The sequence below is a fragment of the Asterias amurensis genome, chromosome 6 (assembly GCF_032118995.1).
Source record: "Asterias amurensis chromosome 6, ASM3211899v1".
Classification (NCBI taxonomy): domain Eukaryota; kingdom Metazoa; phylum Echinodermata; class Asteroidea; order Forcipulatida; family Asteriidae; genus Asterias; species Asterias amurensis.
This window is the reverse complement of record NC_092653.1, coordinates 10367117-10390644: the sequence shown is the minus strand read 5'-3', so window position 1 is coordinate 10390644 and position 23528 is coordinate 10367117. Positions and strand designations below refer to the sequence as shown.

Here is a 23528-nt window from a genome sequence, read left to right as displayed (position 1 = left end):
AGATCGATGTCAACTTAACTAAAGGGGGAACAAGCACTGATGAGACAAAAAATCCCCTGTGACACCAGGGGCCAATTTCATAGAGCGGCTTAAGCAAAAAATTTGCTTTTAAGCACGAAAATAGCTCGCTTATTTTACACATGTTACTGGACAAAATTTCATGCCACATACATTGCTTGTGACTGTTTTTTAGCCATTGTTTACTTAGCATAACAATGGAGTGGAGTCTTGGCCGGTAATCTGATTTTACTAAGCAAGGTTTTTTTTCGCTTAAGCAAAATTTTGTGCTTAAGCAGCTCTATGAAATTGGGCCCTGCACTCTACCAACCCTTGTGGTTAGTAACTCAGAGTAGAAAATACTCCTCGACTTAGTGTTTTACCTCATCATAAACAAAGAATGGCATGAAAAACTAGTTGTTACCTCACATGTCATTGCCATATAGTGGTTTGGGTGGAACAGAATCAAAAACAAACATTAAAAGTTGAACGTGAAGTCTGCACATACTTGTGGCTATCCAGATTCGGAATAAACAACAATTAAATGCCAAATGTTTGACGCCGAAAAAGTAACAAGTACACTTGGACAGGCAACCAAGCAAAGTTCAGATAAACAATACTGCATTATTGAAATAAACAAAGTTGTGCAAATACAGTCAAGAACAGCTTCAATTCTTCCCAAGCCAAACAGGCTTCACTCCAACACTACTTTATGCTATAAAGCATCATCAGCATTCTCCAGAAGATGAGTAGAGCATAGTTTTTGGAACGTCAAGTTCCCACCAACTCTTTTCAGAGTTAACGCACCTCCCAAAGGACATTTACACATGGGTGTAACAGCAAGTTTACAAGTTATTACTACTTGTAAACATTATTAAGATTAAAGAGTTTCAACACTTTTTTTTCAAAAACCCACAGATGCAAAGACTAGAATATTAAAAAAGACATGTTCTGTGTGTACCTGCAATCCAAACCTCTCAACATATAGATCCTCAAATAAACAAAAAGACTGACTCTGCACATTGAGGCTTTCACGTTGATTAACCCACACCTGTGACGTCATGCTATTGTTAAATCGCTCCATTATTTTGCACGAATGGCGCGATGGGTACATCTATTCACCCATTGTGCATAAAAGAGTTAGGGAATAAAGTAAATGAAGTCAATGACGCCATGGACCATATATTATTTTGTTTTTAATGGTTAACACAGGTTAATAGAGCTACACATGTATTGCAAAATGATCGTTAACACTTTTCACAAGTGAACAGCTATATTATTAAATTATTATTTAGCTGAGATGTTAAAAAATAATAATAGAACTACAACAGTAATTTAGGCAGGTCTTAAAGTCAGATAAATCAATTTCATTTTAACCAGTATTTTGGTTTTTTGTTTTTATTAATTCAAAATGCTTAATTTATCATACACAAACATGGTAAGTGAGTAAAGTCCCTAAAATTTAAGATTGCAAAGATACTTTTTTCAATATCATCATAAAATAACAGGAATTCAACTGAAATTGTTGATCATAAAGGTAGCTTAAATTTGTTTACTAAAAACAAATCTGAAACTACAGGCTTGTACGCGGGTAGGTCACTTCTTTTATCTTCACCTTTTGGGTTTTTTGTAGACCGAGAAAGTCGGCTACAACATCATCTGATAATCTGTTTCTATCACTAACTTGTATAAATTTACTTAAAGTCAAGAAACAAAATCACTTATCTGCTGCCACTTTCGCTCCCGATCTATGATGCCACTATCGAAGGAACGAGCATATTTCCTAAATGTTGGTCTTCATCCATTGTTCACACACCACCAGTGGTGTTCACTGGAGTGAACAAGCTTACGTAATACATACAAACAATTGACTTAAAAATTAAACAATATCGCGCAATTCGTGCGAAATAATGGAGCGATTTTAACAATAGCATGACGTCACAGGTGTGGGTTAAGTCGCATAATGCCCTCGGTGAACGCGCCATTCGTGGGTACAAATGGCCCTCGGGCTTCGCCCTCGGGCCATTCCTACCCATGAATGGCGCGCACCTTGGGCATTATCCTATACAGATCTAAGAGTTTGAACACTTCCCTTGCATTCCATTCATGCAGTTTCATAGTCTGTGGAAAATGAAGGAAAGGTAGCAGAATACAACCAATAGACCCTTCCCATGAAATATGTAAATTGCACAAAGCGTGCGCACTAACATTTTGTTTGGCAAAATGAGTGAACATCGCGCCTTTTTTGTACACGGCTAACAGCTGCGTGACGCATCTATGCGATTGCGCGTCTGCTTAGTGCACAACTCTATGGCGCTTGCCTACCAATGGGGTATGTACGCATGCGTGGATGTAGTTGGCATATTTCATAGGAAGGGTCCATTACAGACTAGAGAATATTAAGAGAATGATATCTTACCTGACTGAGACCAAGCCTGTACATTGGTGCATCCAGATCAGAGTGTTTCAACACGTTCTCCACGGCCTACAAAATCAATAAATAAAGCTTCAATTTATAATGATAATAATAACTTATTTAGCTTCCACCCATGAAACATGCTCCTGTGCGCTTAACAACAATCCATACAGTTTTAAAATTGTAGAGAAAATACCGTGAGGTGCCAAATTAGTTATTTCAAAATATAATAAAAAAAGTTACAAATTGTGCAAATTTTTTTCAAAGTTATTGATATTAGGAATTTAATGTGTCAAGAAATGGTGGCAAAAGTGATATTAACTGATTGTTGCGTTGAGATAAATACAACATTTAATAACTACATATTACCTTTAATAATTATTTAATATGATTTGGTAAGTCGTTTCATAATAAAGGGGCCGCAGAAGTTCTTTAACCTCATGATGTTTTGGCCAGGGGTTTCCTTAAAAGATGTTTGGTATTTGAGCGCATAGACTGGGGGTTGGAAAGATGTGGTTGGAGTCCATCTGAAAGATATGGTTTGATGAGCGATATGACATACACAAAGATCTTTAAGATGATTCTGTCCTTAACGGATAGCCAATGTAAATCTTGTATGATGGCTGTGATTTGTGCTCAAGTGTTGGGTTGGGTTTCAACTTACATAAGCGGCAATTTGTTTTGAAGACGAGACAAGCAATTAATTTAATTATTAGACAGACCATATAGAAGAGAGTTCCCCATGTTAAGTCAGAGAGGCGTGAACAAGTTGCTTGGTAGCATCTTGATTTAAGCCCAGTTCATTCTTCCTGCGAATGCGAACACGATACAAATTTTGGCATCACATGGCTATTTAGTCGATGCACTTTGACGTCAAAATTCGTATCCCATTCGCAGGAAGTATGAGCCATGCTTAACGTGTGAGTAGTTTCTGATGAGACCAAGGTTGAGTATGTGGAGTGACCTTAGGTGTTTTAATTTTTGTGTTGGATTGTTAAACATGCAGATGATTTGTCACTGACAGGGCGGGTTTTAAATTATAATCATAATAATTTGAGAGGCTATACAGCTAAGAGCTGAATTGCGAAGGACGCAGCTACAATTTGTCCAAGAAGCAGGCAAGCAAGGGCGCCCGTTGGCAGGCCAGCAGCATCAACCCACTATGACCACAGAGCATCGGCCAGAGATTGAAAGTGTTTGATTTTTCCATAGGGAGGAAAACCGGATGTCTGGAAAACCCTCGTGGCACAGCAGAGAACTCAACTTACATATGGCCCTGGCCGGGTATCGAACCAGGGTCACCTTGGTGAGAGGCGATTGCTTTACGCACAAGCCAACCATGCCCCAAATTATGATAAGCATGCATATATATATGAATGAAGCTGCTCGCTTTGGAAATTGGTGTGAAGACAACCACTTAATGTGCATTTGGTTTGCGATAACACCATGCGTATATTTACTTGCTGGGTAAATTATGTTCTTTTAAGAACCTTTTTTTTTTCTCCAGAATTTGGGAGACTACTCTAAAGGACGAGTAACACTGCAGTGATAACGAAAAACGATAACGATCAAGACGCAAAGAGAATGCATTGTATTGGTTGAATTGCTCCACGCAGAATGCGCACACCCTCATTCAACCAATGGAATGCGTTCTCTTTGCGTTGTTATCGCTATCGTTCTCGTTATCGCTGCAGTGGGACCGGGCCTTTAGAAATAGCAAGCCAAGTTCTTAAAATAACATAATCTACCCAGCAAGAAGATATACACATGGTGTTACCACAAATATACATTGATACCTCACCATGCAGTGGCCCAAATTTTATAGGCAACAATTTAGTGCTCACTGTTCATACAATAAAAAGAGATAACTTTTTTAATTTCCAGAAAGATTACAAATGTAGAGATGTTGAGATTGTGACTGAGTACAAGTACCTTTGCACGTTTATTGACGCCAACCTAAATCAAAACAAAACACATACAAGATTTATAACAAAGCTAACCAAAGGCTTTCTATGTATATACATGTAGACCCTATTGAATAACCCCTTTTTGCAAACCGTATGCGCGTCCAAACGTGTACATCATCGAAGCACGCAGGACGCAACATTCCCGGTTTGATTTCTACGGCACATGCACGCACACATGCACTCTCACACACAGACGCCATCTTGTAGGTCAGATATTTCAGCCGCGTGACGTCATATTCAATTCGGTCTATTATGGATTTGAACCAATGACCTCAAAATTGATGTACCAGAGCCCAATCAATTGAGCTACATGTACCTACAGTATCACTATGTTGGTGGTCTCCGTTAAGCCACTGGTCTGCTGGTCCCATGTGTTGTGTAACGCATACATGTAAAAGAACCCAGATCACTTTTCGAAAAGAGAAGGGGTTCGCCCCGTTGTTCCTGGCTGTGGCTGCTCTATGCGCCGCAGCACCATCAAAACCCTTAAAAGGTGCTAACTTATAGGGTCTCTGAATTCATCACTGCAATAACCTTTTTGAAAGTTTTTACATGTACATGTATACTCAGTGGCTTGAGTACCTTGTTTGGTAGATACATGCGCTATATAAGTCAGTAACTGTAATTAATGAAATGCTAACTGCAACTTACCTTCCTCTCATCTAGTTGTGGTTCGGTCGTCCTGGCAGAGGCAGGAACCAATAAATCAAACCTCCGACTAAACTCAGTAAATAACATACTCTCAGGAAAACCTGAAAACAAAAACAAAGTTTGGGCGAATAAATTATTTTTTAGCTTTGATTTAATTAAAGACACTGGACACTATTGGTAATTGTCAAAGACCAGTCTTCTCACTTGGTGTATCTCAACATATGCACAAAATAACAAACCTGTGAAAATTTGAGCTCAATTGGTCGTCGAAGTTGCAAGATAATAATGAAAGAACAAAACACCTTTGTCACACGAAGTTGTGTGCTTTCAGATGCTTGATTTCGAGACCTAAAATTTCCACAGGTTTGTTAGTTTATGCATATGTTGAGATCAGCAAGTGATAAGACTGGTAGTTGACAATTACCAATAGTGTCCAGTGTCTTTAAACCAAAGTGTTTCACAAATCATACCTTAACATTAACCAGTGAAAGTCAGTCTGAAAAAGTGCCTGTAAACCAGTTTAATGTTATTAGGTTTGTCACTCCATGTTAGCTGGCAATATTAAAGGCAGTGGACACTATTGGTAATTACTCAAAATAATTATCATCATAAAACCTTACTTGAGTACGAGTAATGGGGAGAGGTTGATGGTATAAAACATTGTGAGAAACAGCTCCCTCTGAAGTGACGTAGTTTTCGAGAAAGAAGTAATTTTCCACGAATTTGATTTCGAGACCTCAAGTTTAGAATTTGAGGTCTCGAAATCAAGCATCAGAAAGCACACAACTTCGTGACACAAGGGTTTTTTTCTTCTTTCATTATTATCTCGCAAATTCGACGACCGATTGAGCTCAAATTTTTACAGGTTTGTTATTTTATGCATATGTTGAGATACACCAACTGTGAAGACTAGTCTTTGACAATTACCAATAGTGTCCACTGCCTTTAAATAAATTGTTAAACAGTTTCCCCAAAGGTGACAGCAAGGACGTGAACACAGGGGGTTTCAGAAAAAACTCACCATATTTGTGTAATTTGGTTGATTCTAGAATCTCCAATGATCTGATTTGGTTCCTGAGGAGTGGGACGTTGATGAGCCCGTCTGAAGTCAGGGTTGGAGACGTTGGGGACTTGGATGTAAGGTTCTTCAGCTCACAGAGTCCGGCATCTACTTGGGGTAAGAGACAATGGACGAAGTGGAGATGTGTACGACGCAGCGAGTCTACGATACCGTCCTGTTCAATGACAACAACAATTTTATTTTTTAGACATAATTTTTTTTTGTCCAGGCTTTAAAGGATTTGGGTACTTTTTGTAACACAAAGTCACAGATTTACATTAAACTTACACCGATTGAAGATAATGATAGTGAAAAGCGTTCCTTAAAATATTAGTTGCTAAGATGCTGTATGTTTTGAGAGATGAGTAAAACAATGTCATGATAATACGTTTTATAAGCTAAAATAATTTTCGTCTCATGATCACTGAGACGAAAATTATTTTCATGACATTGTTTTACTCATTTCTCAAAAAACTACAGCACCTCAGTAGGTAATATTTTCAGGCAAGCTTTCTACCATCAATATCTTCAAACTGTGTAAGTTTAATGTAAATCTGTGGACATTGTCTTTTTTTTGTCCCATAAAAAGTACCCAGACCCTTTGACCACCTCTCTCTAAAAATAATAACAGGATGCCCCTCTTGTGGGGTGTTTCTTTGTCTCAATTTGATAGGCCTGAGAACATAGTTTACACTTGAAACATACAAATAGTTAGGGCTAGCTTTACACAGCCTCTGGCTCAGACAATAAATTCCTTGGACAATATTTATAAATAAATTAAAAAAATAAAAAAAATTAAAAAGGTATACATACTGAAATAGTGCAAACAAATACAAATTTAATGTGTGGATAGCACAAATAATATTTTTGTTAAAGATCACCGACTTCAATAAAATGAACAAGAGCACATCTTGCCGACAGCCACAAACTCACCACTTGGAATTTGACTTGAAGACAGACTGACTTCCTCTTGATGGCCGCAGTACCGCTGGACCATGCTCTCCTGATGCTTGATGCGCGACGTAGAGACGAACTACCCTCTATGCCAGCCACTGACCCCACCATGGTACTGGGCAACGACCCAGCCAAACTCACAAATAAACTGCTGATGTAGGTCCTGCAGGGTAAGACAATTTATTCAGGTTTTCAAGTTTATTTGTTTCACAGTTTTAGACAAAAGAAAGTTAATCTTAAAAAGTAACATTTGTAAACGAACTTATTGAGATGACAATAAAGTAGGTGTGTTACTGCGACGGGATCCATTGAGAAACAAATGGTCTACAATGGTCGACAATGGTCCGTATAATAATAGTCCATGAGCCAGGGGATGCAAATTTCACACATGCATTTTTTAACAAAAGGTAACTTTTACCAACATGACTTCACTGAAGTAGGATTTGAAACTTTGCATGATGGAAATACGATATAGTAAGGTTTGCGGTAACACCATGACTTCACTTCATGCAAAACTCTGTTACATGTAGGTTGCTTAAAATTCTTGCTTGCACACCCCCTTGTATCTTTTGTAAGTTTACATGTATGTGCCTTTTTTAACTAAACTAGGAAAAAAATATGTTTAGGTTGAAAATAACTCTGCTAGGGTCAATAATGACTCGCTAGGGTTGCTAAAAACTCTGTTAGGGTCGGTAACAACTCTGCTAGAGTCAACAAAAACGCTGCTCTAGAGGGTCAATAAAGACTTGCTATAAATAATAAAAACTCATCTAGTTGATAAAAAACTATGCTAGGGTCAATAGGTGGAATAGTGAAAATTATTTTTGCACTTTTAGAGACTACTTACTTTTGTGACTCTTGGAGTATAACGATAGCCATTCTGACCACCGGGTGTTCCCTGGATGCCTTGAGCCAGCCGGTCGAGTTATACTGGATTGGCGTCGTCTGCTGGAAATGATTCAGGATGAAGTTGTTCTTCTCTCTGCAACCTCGTAGTAAACCATCCTCTGCAAGGGAAGGAAATGTCACAAGATGACTTGGATGTAATAATAATAGTATCAGAGTTACATTATGTAACTACCAAAATGGTGCTCACAACACTGAAACAAAGAAAAACATTTTAAGACAAGGTGCTGCGACACACTGAGCTGGCACAGCTGGAAACACAGGGGCAAACCCCTTCTCTTAGGAATAAGAGTAAGTGAGTTCCTTTTACATACATAACACAACACATGGAAACTACAGCTTTAACTCCCATCAGAAGGACGAAGCACCAATGGTCTTGCTTAAAGGCAGTGGACACTATTAGTAATTAGTCCAAATAATTGTTAGCATAAAACCTTACTTGGTAACGAGTAATTGGGAGAGGTTGGTAGTATATAACATTGTGAGGAACGGCTCCTTCTAAAGTGGAGTAGTTTTCGAGAAACAAGTAATTTTCCACAAATTTGATTTCGAGACCTCAAGTTTCGAATTTGAGGTCCAGAAATCAAGCATCTGAAAGCACACAACTTCGTGCGACAAGGTTTTTTTTTTCGTTCATAGTTTTCTCGCAGCTCTGACGACCAATCGAGCTCAAATTTTCACAGGTGTGTTATTTTATGCATATGTTGAGATACACCGAGACTGGTCTTTGACAATTACCAATAGTGTCCAGTGGCTTTAACAGACACAAGTGTAAAGACCAGGACTCAAACACCAGAGCTTGAGTCCAGTGCACTAGACCAATCAGGCATGACAACCTGTTAAGTATTGGTTGAATAATCAAACCATCACTCACTTGTCTCCCAAACTCACCCTAGAAAAATCAAATCAAATTTATAATAGTAGAAATTGTCCCAGGGGTCGATTTCACAAAGCAATAAAATTCATCGCAAGACAAATTTTCAGTATCACCATAGTGACATCACACTTTACTAAGCAACTGTGATTGATTTACAGTTACGGTCAATTTTAGATCTTTGTGAAATCGGCCCCTGGACACTCGTTATTTTGACGACAGGTATGCATTCAAGCTAGTAAGATTTTCATATAACCTTGAACAATCGATAAGAATGTGTTTCTTTGGAAACAGACTTACTCTTTGTGGCCTGTTCACCGTAGTGGACGTAAATCCTTTCCATGAAGCTATCATCGTTGGCTCCAGGGAAGATTGATTCCTCATCCAGTAACCATAGCAACCCTTTCTGATCTACATCACGAAGGTCCATGTTAGAAGTCCGCATCTACATGGCAAAATAAACACAAGTCAAAGACAGAGACCCTTTATTGTCATTCATAATTACCATTTCGGTAGAAATTAGAAGAAAACAATTTGGGCGAGGCACTTAACCATGTTAACCATCGTTGCTTTTCTAAAAAGTTGGGTAGGTAGTGCATTCTGCTCTACCAGCCAGGCTCCTAGTGGATGATACATCATGCCTACGTCCTTAAGGACTGTGAATGGGGTAACCCTGTTTCTGCCCTAGGAGTAGGTGGCAAAGCGCCCCTGGTGGCAGTTGATTTGGGTTGATAGCCCAAATCAGTTACGTGTAGACCTCACCTTAAAGAAGCAGTCCAGCCTTGTGAGCTGGGCGTAACCTCATAAACAAAATTTATACACAAAACTGTGATTCAGGTGAAAGAACCAAACAACAGAAAGTAAGAGAATCTTACCATCCCTTGCTGCTTGTCCATGAGACGAACCATCCTGTCTGGTGTAGACTCTGCCTGCTCAAACTCACAATCAATATTCTCCTGCAAACCAAAATATCAATTATTATTATTAATAATTATAATAGAGGCTTCTTATACAGCACTCAAAACTGTCACTCAGTGACGCTCAATGAGCTTCATTAATATCACTCTTGGTCACTGAGTTTTTTATTTCATTCCTCAAAGGCACTGGACACTGCTGGTAATTATTCAACAAAATTTTCACCATAAAACTTACATGTACTAAGCGTCCTCGCCCCAAGCTTTTTCTTTCTTTTTTTAACAAATTACTTGTATTAAACTAAAATTGTAATTGTAACAAATTGCTAAGGGTGTTTAAGGCTACAAGTGTGATTTTTTGTTTCATTAATTTTGTATTTAATTAAAATTCATAAAGAAGACTTTTTTTCACAGAAAAAAGTAGTCTTTACTCAAGTAGTTTTCTCATTTTCAGTACAATCAAGATTTGCATAGTCTATTCTACAAGCCAAGATGAAAGTGGAAGATGCAAGTGTTGTGGTCGAGCGGTTAAGACTAGCGGTTAAGACCACCGAATTCAAACTCTGGTGTTTCTGATCAGCAGAGTGTGGGTTCGGATCCCCAGCCGTGACACTTGTGTCCTTAAGCAAGACACTTATTCATTGCTTCGTCCTTCGGATGGGGCGTATAGCCGTTGGTCCCATGTGTTGTGTAATGCATGTAAAAGAACCCAGTACACTTATCGAAAAGAAAAGGGGTTCGCCCCAGTGTTCCTGGCTGTGGCTGCTTTATGCCCCATAGCACCCTGTAAACCCTTATAATGTGCTAAATAACAGGGTCTCAGAATTGAATTCATCACTGCAATAACCTATCTTTCTGAAAGTTTGTATAAACTCAGCGCCTCGAGTACCTTGTTTGGTCATGTTGGTAGATACATGCGCTATATAAGACTTCGATAACATATTATTATAAGATCATGAAGACGTACCTGTGCATATTTATCCTGTTGGGTAGTGAACATGGAATCATGGAACAATAATTGCATCCTCTCCTGTGCGTAGTTAATACATAGATCATGGAACGATGCACCGCCTTGCCGTCCAGACGCTGCTGGGTTCTGAAACCCTGGTAGATCCACAACGATAATGGATGACATGGTGCGATAGGAACTCGATAGAGACCTGCAAGATACAGATATGAATATTTAGGGGAAAATGAAGTGTAAGAAACTGTAAAAAAAAAAAACGGTCACCAAGAAAAGAACTTTTGCCAACATTTTCTGGTTCATGTAAGTGGACCAACCATTTGATACCATTAAACTGCACGGGCTATGTAGAAAAATCTTTATATTTATAGATTTCAAGAACTGGATGCAAACAAATGACTCTGCAGAGGGGTCCATTTTAGGAGCAGAGCTTGCAGGAACTGGTCCCTTATTTATTTATTTTTCTTTACTAATGCGAAATGGTTCAAATATAATACAAATTCACTAAGCTAATAACCTTACTAATTAAATTGTATGTAATACATTGTTTGTGAAGTGAATGCTTATTAACAGTTGGTAAATAACTGGCCTGAAATTTCATACAGGTCATGGAGGTCATGGTCTTTGTTGCCAATGGTCTTGGCATTTGAACCCCTTCAAAAGTTTCACATAGACTTTAACATTTTCAAATGGAAGTGCCCTTTGCAAAATGAAAATGGCCTTGAAATAAATAAAGCTGACAACAAAATTCTTCAGCTGCGCCAGGCACCTGGAACTCTTTACCACTTAATCTTAGATCGCTTCTAAAATTTCATCTTATTTCTCAGGGTTTCAAGGACTAATTTCGTTGTTGTTTCCTTTCATTATGTTTTTGGTTTTACTGCGCCTTGAACACCCAGCAGGCTGAATATGTGCGCATTATATTGCGCAAGTCTTTATTATTGTTATTACTACATTATTACCTGTTAACGAGAGCGACTACTGCATTGACCAGCTCTCCGTACAGTCCCACCATCATCCCTTCCAGAGCTTCCTGTGCCGTGCCTCCTTGATCCATCTGAGGCTCAGGAGCAACGGGTCTCAGTGCATTACGGGATGCATTGCCCATCATACGTGGGCTGAAGGTGTTCTTAGCAAGCTCCTCCAGGGTGGTTCCAAGGAGGTTAGCCGCCTTCTGGGCCTCCGAGGGTTTGCGGAACTGAGCTTTGTTGCTCCCCGACCCTACAGTCATATTAAACAAAATAATGTTTTAAAACATGGGTAAAAAGGTGGTCTTTTTTACAACAATTCAGTTTGAGCTAAAGGTCCTGACTGTGGAAGTCTCACACGTATTGGTACGATGAAGTGCCAATTGTGTTTCCTACTAGCCTTAGTGTTATCCAAGTTTAATAGTTGTCCCCTAGCCAAGTGCCATTAAAACACCTGTACAGTGTACAAACCATTTTGAAGTCACAAATTCAAAAAGAAAGTAGGTTGCAAGATTTGGGCTGTGCTGAACTCTTGCGAAACATTTGCGGTGAAAACAAAGCTGTGATGTCAAATATGCATCGCACAAAGTATTCCCAAGAAGTGTGAACCGGGCAAGACTCAGCTACATGTAGGGCTGAAACACCAGGCCAAAAACCTTTGATTTTACACCACATATCACTTTGGTTTGTGTAAGCATTATGTATCTGTTTGCGGTAACACCATGTGTGTATCTATTTGCCAGGTACATGTACATTTAGGTTACTTGTCTCGCTTTATATTCATTTATCGCGGAATAGATTTTTCAGAAATCGAAAAACTTCTCTACTACCGCAGAGTAGATTCTCGGAACACGAGAGACTTCTCAGCTCTGAAAAGAACTGTCCTGCTTTTTAACTACTACTTTGGTGAAAGGTAGAATCGGCTGGGACAACTACTTTCGCTTTAGTTACTTGCTCTATTCATCGTCAGGAGACTGTACATGTAGGCAGTTTGCAAGAGCCATCTCCTATTTATTTATTTAACATTTCTTTCAAGAAGAAATTATTTAAGACGTACCTTTAACAGCCCCAGCTGCTCCTATATGTATAATTGCAGCCAAGACACACCACAGCGTCTTACAGTTATCACTTGAGAAACTCAGTACAGAGCAAGCATGTAAGATTTTATTCCATGCAGTCACCGCAGGCTGTCTGTCTTCGGACTGTAATAATTATGACCACATACAAATTGGGAGAGTGAATGAGATTATTACACACCAAAAACAGGAATTAATAGTAACATCTCTTAAAGACACTGGCCACTATTGGTAATTGTCAAAGATCAGTCTTCTCACTTTCTGTATCTCAACATATGCATAAAAAAACAAACCTGTGAAAATTTCAGTTCAATCGGTCATCGAAAATGCAAGATAATAATGAAAGAACAAACACCCTTGTCACTTCAGAGGGAGCCGTTTCTCGCAATGTTTTATACTATCAATCTCTCCCATTACTCGTTTCCAAGTAAGGTTTTATGCTAATAATTATTTTGAGTAACTACCAATAGTGCCCACTGCCTTTAAATTGTTGTGGTACCTCCTGCTGACATACATGACATAGGATTCAAACTGCCCCTAGCCACTGGGCTTGCTTGATGGTCTAGTGCTAAGAGATTTGCTCTGACAACGCAAAGGTTATGGGTTCGAATCTCACCGAGTTATTTGCCTACGGTGCATTTTTTTCCACGGAACTAGGGAGCGTATACAATGCTCAGAACACATCGATGTAAAGGTCAAACAAATTATAAAACAAAAAAAAATAAATCTGACCCTTTTTTTAAAGAGGAAAATTTGTATGCATAGCATATGAACTCATCCGTCTAACATTAGACATTAGTACATGTAGCTATAAAAAGCAACCATGGTTATTACTTGATTGGCCAAAAGGTCATCAGTGGGCGACTAAACAACCCCCATCCCAAAACCCCTCCAGCATACATACATGTAGTTTTCAATCTGTTTAGTAGGTGTGGCTTGATTTGATTATGGTAGTGTGTTAACTTACCCTCTCCAGTGGAGTGACATAAACATTGCTAGCCGATAGATTGTTCAGAAACAGCTCTTTCCTGCAAGTGCAATTATCGCATGTATAGAGTTATTATACAGTACAAGAATGTTAAGGAAAAACAAAACGTCATTGATTTTGTGTGTAATTTTGTGTGTATCGAATTGAAGTAATATGAGAAATGGCATTTTTGCTGGTCAGTAGTAAGCATAATCTTGTTGTGCTTAGCTACATTATTTGTGCTTACTGTAAGTACCCCTATAAAATTTGGCCCAGTGCATGGATCTGTGACAACATTTCCATTTTCACTGACAGATGCAAGCGAACATGTCCAAACTAATGTCTGCATTTTTTTGCTTGTCGGTACTGTCCTACTGTGGTCTGGCACACCGATGCAGTGATCATGTGAGAGGTTGAAAGTTTGTCTGTCAATCGTGTGTTTTTGAGCAAAAGTGGTATCATAAACGCAGAGTCCTTTTGAGTCAAATTGAAACTCGAAGAGACATGGGAAAACAACTTACGCTGTAGTTTCATCAGCTCCTGCTATAAGACTGTAGAATACATTAAACGATCGCTCATTCGCTGGTCTCCTGACCACACGATACTTCTCAAGTAACAACAACTGAAAAATACATGAAGCAAGACTCATGTTATTATTAAAGCTCAATAGATGGATTGCAGTAAGCGCCATCGACCGCCATATTTGATGATAAACAATGTGAAAGTACATGCGTGTACGCGCTGCGCACAACTCTCAGCCAATTATAGCCTTGCACGCACGCACATTTCATCAAATATGGCGTTCGATAACGCTAAGTGCAAACCATCTATAGCTGACCAAGACGTGCAAGTATTTTAATAGCAGCCATTTCACCCATGTGGTTGAAATCTTTAGAGAGCATCTGTGCATATCACATTACAATGGTTCTTTCAATTCTTATAGCACCCACTGGAATTGCTAACCTACATTTTATCTAGCATGCATGTTATCCATCTGTCACATTTACCTTCCATAACTTGCCTCATGTGGTCAAAAACTTCAGAGAGCATCAATACACACGCTGTGAATGGAAAGATCTTTCACTTCCAATCTTATTCACTAATATTGCAGACCTACTTTTTACCAAACATCAACCATCCGTCAGACACTTTTACCTTTAGGCAGCCTTCAGTGACTTTCCCCCATGTGGACAAAATCTACACAGAGCATTGGCGCACACCGATTGAATCATCTTATATGTACCTGTAGAGAGCCTGCATGATTTGCCCCATGTGGTCAAAATCCTATGAGAGTATTTGTGCACATTGTGTAGCACTGGCTTTCTAGATGGTCCAGTCATCAATTTCACCAAACTCTTCCTCACTTGGGATTAATCTTAGGATGAGTTAAGATCCGTAACCATTGACGTTAGGGGCACTGAACCCACCATAAGTTTTACTCGCCCTAACTCAAGGTAAGATCCTCTCCCAAAAGCAAGATTGCTTTTGCAAGCCTACCAGGTCATAATCTACCCGAATACTTGTACCCTACCGATCGAATCCTCCTACCTGTAGAGAGCCTGCAGCGATTTGGCCCATGTGGTCAAAATCCAGCGAGAGTATTGATGCACATCGTGTAGCACTGGCATTCTGGATGGTCCTAGCACTCCCAAAGGCATCCACTAAGGTTGCTACCGCTTGGATCTTATCCACTGAAAACAAGCACATTTTTACCTGTTCATGTTTGTTGTAGTCTCATTTAGTTTTTTTCTTATTTAGCCTTCAAGAAAGATTCTGCTAGGGTCGAAACGTCAGGCCATTAACTATTTTTTTGCATTTATACCCTCGGTCCATTTGGTTGGTAAGTTGTTTGCAACAGCTAATTTTATTTTCTCAGCTTGTTGTTGTTGTTGTTGTTTACATCTCTAAAATTTGGTTTGCATTTGCGTATGAATAATAATATTAGTGGCTTCTTGTAAAGAGGTCAGGTCCGTCACCCAGTGATGACTGACTCTGGGCCATTTTATTTCATTCCTTAAACCATCTCAGCTCCCTGGGGAGTATACATGTACAACCTGTGCTGCCAAGTATGTACAGTGTAGCGCACTAAACTGAACCAATCACAAGATCTCTGCCCTTACAGGTGCCCATTTACCCCTGGGTGAAGAGAAACAATTACAGTAGAGTATCTTGCTCAAGGACACAAGTGTCATGACCGGGATTCAAACCCAAACTCCGAAGACCCAACCATCAGAGAACTTGAATTCGACGCTCTAAACCATTCAACCATGACACATGCATACAGCATGTTTTTGTTGTTTTCATACAATGTACTCTCTAAAATTTGGTGGTTTGCAGATCCTATTGCTCGAAGTAAACCTAAGACATGTAAGTGTCACAGTGCAAGCTACTTTTGAGCGTTTCGTACCAGAGAGTTATATAATAGTAATAATAAAAATAATAATAAGAATAATAACAGAAGACAACAATAAAAATTGTTACAAGATTTGGAATAGTCTGGATCAAAGATTGAATCGTCACCGGTCTGCTTAGTGCCAATCCTACCTGTGACTGCATTATTGATGGTGCCGGCCACCTGCGTCAAATACTGCAAGGTGTGTCTAGCATTCCAGGATTTCCCGCCTCCGCTCCGCCCCATGAAGAGAATGGACTGATCGTGTCTGGCAGCGAGCATATTCCGATACGCCGTCTGCGCTGTGGCGTAGATATGAGGGGGCATGTCCTCTTGTTTACATCCTTTGAACAGCTGGATGACCTGGGAAGTAGCAAGACCGGAGTAGACTTGTTACAATTATTGATTATTGATTATTGAGTATCATTAGATAAATTTATGTTTAGAGTTGCACATGTGCAAAAAAAAGGCTTGAGTAACATTAGTTACTTCGTGTGTAATGCCCTTTATAACAAAAATTTTTAATTTTTATTAATATTATTAGTTGGATATTAAATTATTGTAAATTAAAACCCAAGACGCGGGATGCACTTCCACACGGTATACGCCTCCTATGTTGGCCATTTTCGGAGTCCATTTATTTGCGCACAATTTGACTCCCAAAAATGGTCGACAGTATGAGCGTGTGTCAGAGTGCTCCGCGTAGTGAAATGGCTTAATACTTGAGTAGATAACACGTGCATGATACGGCACAGTGATGTGTATGTTATTTGTTATTGGATATTTCTTTAATTATGATAAACAAATATATTTTTATCAAAGTTTTTCATACAATATTTTACACATTTAAATGTTACACTACTACTAGTTTTTTTCATTAGCAGGCCTGATACTTCACAGAGGCAATGAAGGCAACCTTTATTTTCAAATGTTCCTTCAAAGAGGTGTGACTTTGGAGAAGTTCAAAAACCGCCTTGCCCTTGCAAGAACAAAGTATCAGGTCTGGGCAACGTTTTATTTATCATGCAGAAGAGAAAAGGTTTGTAAAAACTTAAATTGCTTGGTGGAAGGATAACAGACATAAGAAAACTTGCTGTGACACAGAGTCCAATTATGGCTACGGCTACAACTGTTGCTAAGGACATCCTACATGTACATACATGTACTTCAATGTATTATGATGCAGGGATCTAGCCACAATCATAGCCGTGAGCCCTAACCTTTAATTAGTTTACATTTTTAAGCGCTGTAATTTAGTTCCTATACTTCAAGCATTGTCAGCAAATTTGTTAAGTTTTTAACAATGAAACAAAAAAAACTGTTTCTCTTCATATTTGTATGCTGCCCTCTACAGTCCAAAAAGTGTCAATGTCTAGCTGGTATGCTGTACTTGTTAGCGCACAACACGCGTTTGTAAATCACCACAGGTTGTAAGTTAATTGGTAACACAAGGCTGATTAGTCATTCACTGTGTAATTAATAGCCCCATTATCTTCAAGGGACAGCCCCCCCCCCCTGTTTTATTAAGGCTACATGTGTATTATTAGTCACTCGTGCAGTATTAATCAGTGTGATTGGTTGCAAATAAAACTTAAACACCTTTGCTTTAAACGATTTTAATTGGTTGTCACTTCAGGAATGTTTTATGAAAACGCTTTGCAGCTCCACAGTGAAGATTATTGTAGGATTAATTCACTTTCACCAAAACACTTTCTCACAACCGCCACCATCTTTCTGTTAGTTCTCATAAAAAAATAACAGGAGCTACATTGAAAGATTATCTCACCACCAGGTCCCGAAAGTTCTTCAGATAATTTACAAAAACTTTAAGATTTTCATATTTATACTACGTTGTGAGCATCACTGGTTCTTGGTCTTAGCCTGAATAAACCTAGAACCTCCCAAGTCCCAATACACTTCTTTTATTGTTTAACTGAATGACCTGTTTTAGCTCAGCAAGAAGCTCTTGAGCTTAGCAATCTGTTATCAAGATGCTCTTAAGCTTAGCAATCTTGTAAGATGCTCTTGAGCTTAGCAATCTTGTAGCAATATGCTCTTACGCTTAGCAATCTTGTAGGAAGATGCTAACATTTTACATAGTTAGTAATTAACATCAATTAGGAAAGTGTCATATTCCTCAAAAGTGCAAAATATTCGCCTCCTCAAATTAAACAATTTAATCAATTTTTGTCGCTCAACCCTGGCCCTCTAGTCAAGGCAACACTGCAGCCATGACTTCCAGCCACAATGGCTACCAGAACCAGGAATCAATGTACAGCAATCCCATCAGGTTTCCATAAAACTTGCCGAAAAAAAAGAAAAAAAAACACACACTGTTTGTCCTCACACTAAGGTCAAACTGAGGTCATCCTGCTGATGTCATTATTTGATAACATTGATCCACTTCCTATGAGCGTCATATGAGCAACATGCAATCCAGTAATAGGAAGTACTCTGATCCAAATACCATTTGAGTTATCAAAGTGTGGAGTCCACTTACTGTCAACACTTTGCAGTTGTTTTTTTCATCACAATGGTTCAGAGCTGTGTCTTGTTTAGTATTCAGATAAGCTTGCCATTACTGTCAAGATGTTACTGTTGTTCATCATAATGTTTCAGAATTGTTTATAGTTTAGTATTCGGATATGCCTGTAATATTAAACCGATCGTAGCATTTATCAAACACCTGTCAACACTTTGCTATTTTTTTTATCACATTTCAGAATTGTTTCTAGTATAGTTAAAGACACTGGACACTATTGGTAATTGTCAAAGACTAGTCCTCACAGTTGGTGTATCTCAACATAATATGCAATAAATAACAAACCTGTGAAAATTTGAGCTCAATCGGTCGTGGAAATTGCGAGATATTAATGCAAGAAAAAAAAACACCATTGTCGCACCATGGTCACACAAAGTTGTGTGCTTTCAGATGCTTGATTTTGAGACCTCAAATTCTACATGTAAATCTGAGGTCTCAAAATCAAATTCGTGGAAAAATTACTTCTTTCTCGAAAACAACGTCACTTCAGAGGGAGCGGTTTCTCACAATGTTTTATACTATCAACCTCTCCCCATTACTCGTAATCAAGAAAGGTTTTATGATAATAATTATTTTGAGTAATTACCAATAGTGTCCACTGCCTTTAAACTGATTATGGTGGAGTCCACTTTCACTAGCACACTTTGCTGTTTTGTTTTCATCACAAAGTTTCAGGATTGCTCCGTAGTTTACAATTCAGATTTAAGCTTGCTATTACTGTCAACACGTTGCTGTTTTTTCATGACTAATTGTTCCTTGTTTAGTATTTAAATAAGCTAACATTATTAAACTTATTGTGTGGTCAACTTACTAGCAAAACCTTGCTGTTATGTTTTGATCACAATGTTTCAAAAGTGTTCCTAGTTTAGAGTTCGGAAAGGCTTCCAATATCAAAATGATTGCGGATTTTATTTACTTGCCGCTTCCCAGGTTGTATCGTAATTTGGGTGTGATCCCTGGCTACACGGTAGTTAACGGTTGAATGGCTTCTGACTGGCACCCCCCTGAACAAAGATATTGACAACATAGGGCTAGATAGCTCAGTTGGTAGAGCGCCGGCACGTTAATCCGAAGGTCGTTGGTTTGAATCCCACTCTAGTCAATTCTTTCTTCAACCCCAAAAATCATTTCAAAATTTACCCAGTCAGTTTCCCTTGTGGTTTATATTGAGTTTATTTACTGTGAAAACTTTGCAGATTTTTTTCATCAAAATGTCTCAGATGTATTCCGCTGGTTCAAGAGACCACTGACAAATTTTTGCTACCCAATCAAACAATATCCGCCACATTAATTCTGAAATTAATCTTCAGGCTAATCCAGAGATTACATTTATTTTAATCCCCTCACCGAGGCTCTGTGGATGTGCAAGTTTTCATCACAATTGAGGTTTAGAAAGATTGCGATCAGTCACTCTGCCTGAGTCATCGGAGCTGAAATAACTGAACTGGTGGGAGAGCTGTCCCTACGGTCCCTAAAAATAACCGGCAGAGTGTGAATCAGATCCAAGAAGCCTCAAGTGAGAGCAAGGAATTAAAGGATGCTCCTTAGCCGATGCAAACCAGCAACATGGAATATAGTAGTTGTTGAAGTAGAAGTAAGCAGCAGGGAATAATGAGTGGAAACCCACCATTCTTTATTTTGCCGGGCACAAGATAGCTTGACAAGACTTCTGGCCGAAAGAAATTTGTTTGACAAGACAGGAGGACCACCACCAACATTTGTGGAGCAGCGGTGGGCAGGAAATTCTGTCAAATTTTGAAATATAGCCCAGACGGTTATGTTAAAAATGTGTCGTCTGACCATTTTTAATTTGGAAAAAAAAGGGGCTCTTCTCCTTTCATAAAGGTTAGATGCTAAACATGTTTTTCTTTCACGGCCTTTTCAAGGTTTTCAAAGGTGGTTTGCATCACAGAGGAAGGAAACTCTGTTGGCTCATGAGCTCGTAATAAACCAAAGTGAATGAACTATCTATAAAATCCAAAAAAGTACCTTTAAAGTCAATGCCCTTGACACAATTTCTCGATTCCTCTTCCGTTTTTTTTTTTTATCACAACCACTCGTCCAGGGTCACTACACAACAGATGTTTCCTTGTAAATGATTCTAAATGGAGGCCTAGATGGGGCTTATACCTGAAGTAATTAATCAGCGTTAATCCAGTTTGATTAGCACAAGGTTAATCACGCTCTATGCCTGCAGCAGATTATCAAAGTGTGCATTTTAAAAACATCCATACCTAGCAGATAAGGTTTTTGAAAGGTTAATGTGTGAAACATAACAGGAATTTAGCAAATTAAATTCAGACTGCTATGTTGATCATTATTTAAAAAAAAAAATGTTTAATTAGTTATGAAAGTATGGATTGAAGAGTAACATATTTGTAAAAAAAAAAATATATAAAATAAAAAAATCTTGAGCTTCCAGCATCCCGGCAATGGTGGCAGGCTCGCTGAACAGTACAGGCTAAGGTAAAACGGATTGGTCTGTTAAAGTAGAATTACTGCAATTCTCTCTACATGCACTTTACAAATCATGAACTGAAGGGAATTTTGTTAATACAACTTTTCTTTTTCTTTTGAGGTTGTCGTTTTGCCCATGGATGAGGACACCTTCCGTTTTGTGTTGTACTCATCTGTTTGGAAATACTCTCATGAATGGCCGTAAGTGCTCATGTAAGCAAGGAATCAAGGAATGACAGTTGCTGATAACATGTTAAAAGTAAGAGATCTGACCTAGAGATCTCACCCTAATGTTTGCATACTGAAGTGGGGTATCCATATTGTACACATTGTGCATGTACATGATGTGCGACTGTGCATAAATCATCTAAAAGATACTAAGTGTATAGTCAGGTAACCCCAATACCGTTTGATTGTAACACATGTGCAATTTTACCAAAAGCACCCATTAAATGCCAAAGGCATTTCTTTTGACAAAAACTTAAAATTCTTAGAAGACCTTAAAACTTTTAAGAATGTTTGCAAAGAAATGTTTGAAGAGGTACAGGATAAACGCAAAAACTTGACAGTTACCATGACTTTTTTCAAACGTTGACAGGTTTTACAAAGGAAACGATTCAGGCATGAAATTTCGCACTCTACATGTATGGCCTTGACCTGTAAACACCTCTTTGACAATGTGCAAGAAAAAACACAAAGTGCACAGCAGTTTGGGTGATCTGAGTATGACCATTTGACAGCTGTGTTGTTTGGCAAAATACAGTTTTCCGCAGTTTTCTGCATGCGTCAAGTTTTTAAATGTATTGAATCCTTTCAGACAATTGGGTGTTTTTTTTCGGGTCTTCTCAATTGGTGTGGGGATTTTTTTAAGTTTAGGTGTTGCCTACATTTGCCTGGAGAATTTGAAAAATTTCTGCTTTTGTAATGAAAATTATTCTATTGATCAACACTTGTGGGACATCCAAATGACAAAGAATTTGCAATAAAAAAAAAAACAGGGCATGAAATTCACGAATAACACCTTTAGATGACCTGTCGTCTAACTCAGAACTTCATGTATTCTTCTACAAAAAATGATTTTTTACAAATCTTTTAGTATCCTTTATAACTATTTTTTTGCAAAAGGATACCATAATTATGGGGTTAATAGATAGCTCAGTTGGTGGAGCACTTGCATGTTAACTTCAAATGTAGCAGGTTCAATTTCTGTACTAGTCAACTTGTCTGTGTTCACCCCAAAATTAATCCAGGTCAGTTCTCTTCCTTTTTTTAATACTCGTCGGAATACAAAAAAGTGTACTAAAAAAGGTCTTGCACCCCGCATAAGAATGTACCATTGTCTTGAATTGTACTTATCAACATGTTTTCGACATATTTTTAAACAATGTCTTTGTTAAGTCTGTTATCCGCCAGACTAGGCCCCTGAGGGAAAACAGTCTTTGATAACTATTGGGGCTACCCTGGCTAACAAAGAACAAGTAACTAAATAAAGACTACATTTCATGACTCATTGTAACTGGAAAAAAAGGACCTCAGCCATGTTTTCTAACTTTTGAAACAAACTCAGATACCATGAAGAATTTTCACCATTGGAAAATCCGAGAAATTCAAAGGAGCATTGTGACTGATCAGTTGTCACAAAACGTCACAAAATGTCACAAAACTGCATTTTGAGCTACAAATGTAAGCAGCCACAAACAAGCGATAAATATATGTAGACACGATGTATCGTTGTAAATAACGTCATATGTAGAATTTAGAGAAAAAGAAGTGCATGCATCACTAAGCAAACGACACAGTTTAAATTTCCAATTGACCAGCCAAACGTCAACTTAGAAAAAGATTTATAGTACAATGTCAGAGAAAAAATATCAAAGGTTACTGAAGAAAACCCGACATGCTTTCTACTGCTGTACAACACGACTCACTAAATCATCACACCAAGCAAAATCAACACTATCAGAAAGCTGCATGCAGATGAGAAATGAGAAGAAGAAAAAAATGGTTTTAAAATACAAGGTTCTGTTCACTTTGTTAAGGCTATAAGAAAACCTAATCACTATCTTAACTGCTATCACCCCACGGAACCCTCCCCACCAGAGGGGGCCATCATTCCTGTAACCGTGATGTGGTTTGTGGGGTAATATTGGTTATAGGTATGATAGCGCTCCCACTTTTTTTTTTTTTTTTTTTTTTTTGGGGGGGGGGTCTATGGGGGACCTGGGGTCGATTTCACAAAGAGTTAGGACTAGTCCTAACTTAGGACTAGTCCTAGGAGATATAAAAATTACATGGATAGTCCTAAGTTAGGACGAGTAACTGGTCCTAACTCGAGATAAGACTAGTCCTAACTCTTTGTGAAATCCACCCCTGATTACACAACTGGAGCTTTCAAGACTATTTCAGGCTTAAATGAGGTGAGG

At 38.5% G+C, this 23528-nt stretch overlaps 1 protein-coding gene across 6 annotated transcripts in view; it reads right to left on the bottom strand.

The window, feature by feature from the left end:
• The window catches only part of LOC139938437 (unconventional myosin-XVIIIa-like), a 149194-nt gene that overhangs the window by 97711 nt on the left and 27955 nt on the right, over positions 1 to 23528 (bottom strand). For 4 of the 6 annotated variants that reach the window (XM_071933963.1, XM_071933967.1, XM_071933964.1 and 1 more), the window contains 15 exons: positions 16259 to 16469; positions 15263 to 15405; positions 14236 to 14336; positions 13715 to 13775; positions 12729 to 12873; positions 11666 to 11924; positions 10707 to 10899; positions 9701 to 9781; positions 9126 to 9270; positions 7893 to 8052; positions 7025 to 7208; positions 6053 to 6266; positions 5032 to 5132; positions 4346 to 4369; positions 2417 to 2482 (listed from right to left, as the gene is read on the bottom strand). In XM_071933963.1, the coding sequence (XP_071790064.1) occupies positions 2417 to 2482; positions 4346 to 4369; positions 5032 to 5132; positions 6053 to 6266; positions 7025 to 7208; positions 7893 to 8052; positions 9126 to 9270; positions 9701 to 9781; positions 10707 to 10899; positions 11666 to 11924; positions 12729 to 12873; positions 13715 to 13775; positions 14236 to 14336; positions 15263 to 15405; positions 16259 to 16469 (2088 nt within the window). The remainder of the gene's footprint in view (positions 1 to 2416; positions 2483 to 4345; positions 4370 to 5031; positions 5133 to 6052; positions 6267 to 7024; positions 7209 to 7892; positions 8053 to 9125; positions 9271 to 9700; positions 9782 to 10706; positions 10900 to 11665; positions 11925 to 12728; positions 12874 to 13714; positions 13776 to 14235; positions 14337 to 15262; positions 15406 to 16258; positions 16470 to 23528) is intronic. The other 2 variants (XM_071933966.1, XM_071933968.1) reach the window with 1 other exon arrangement.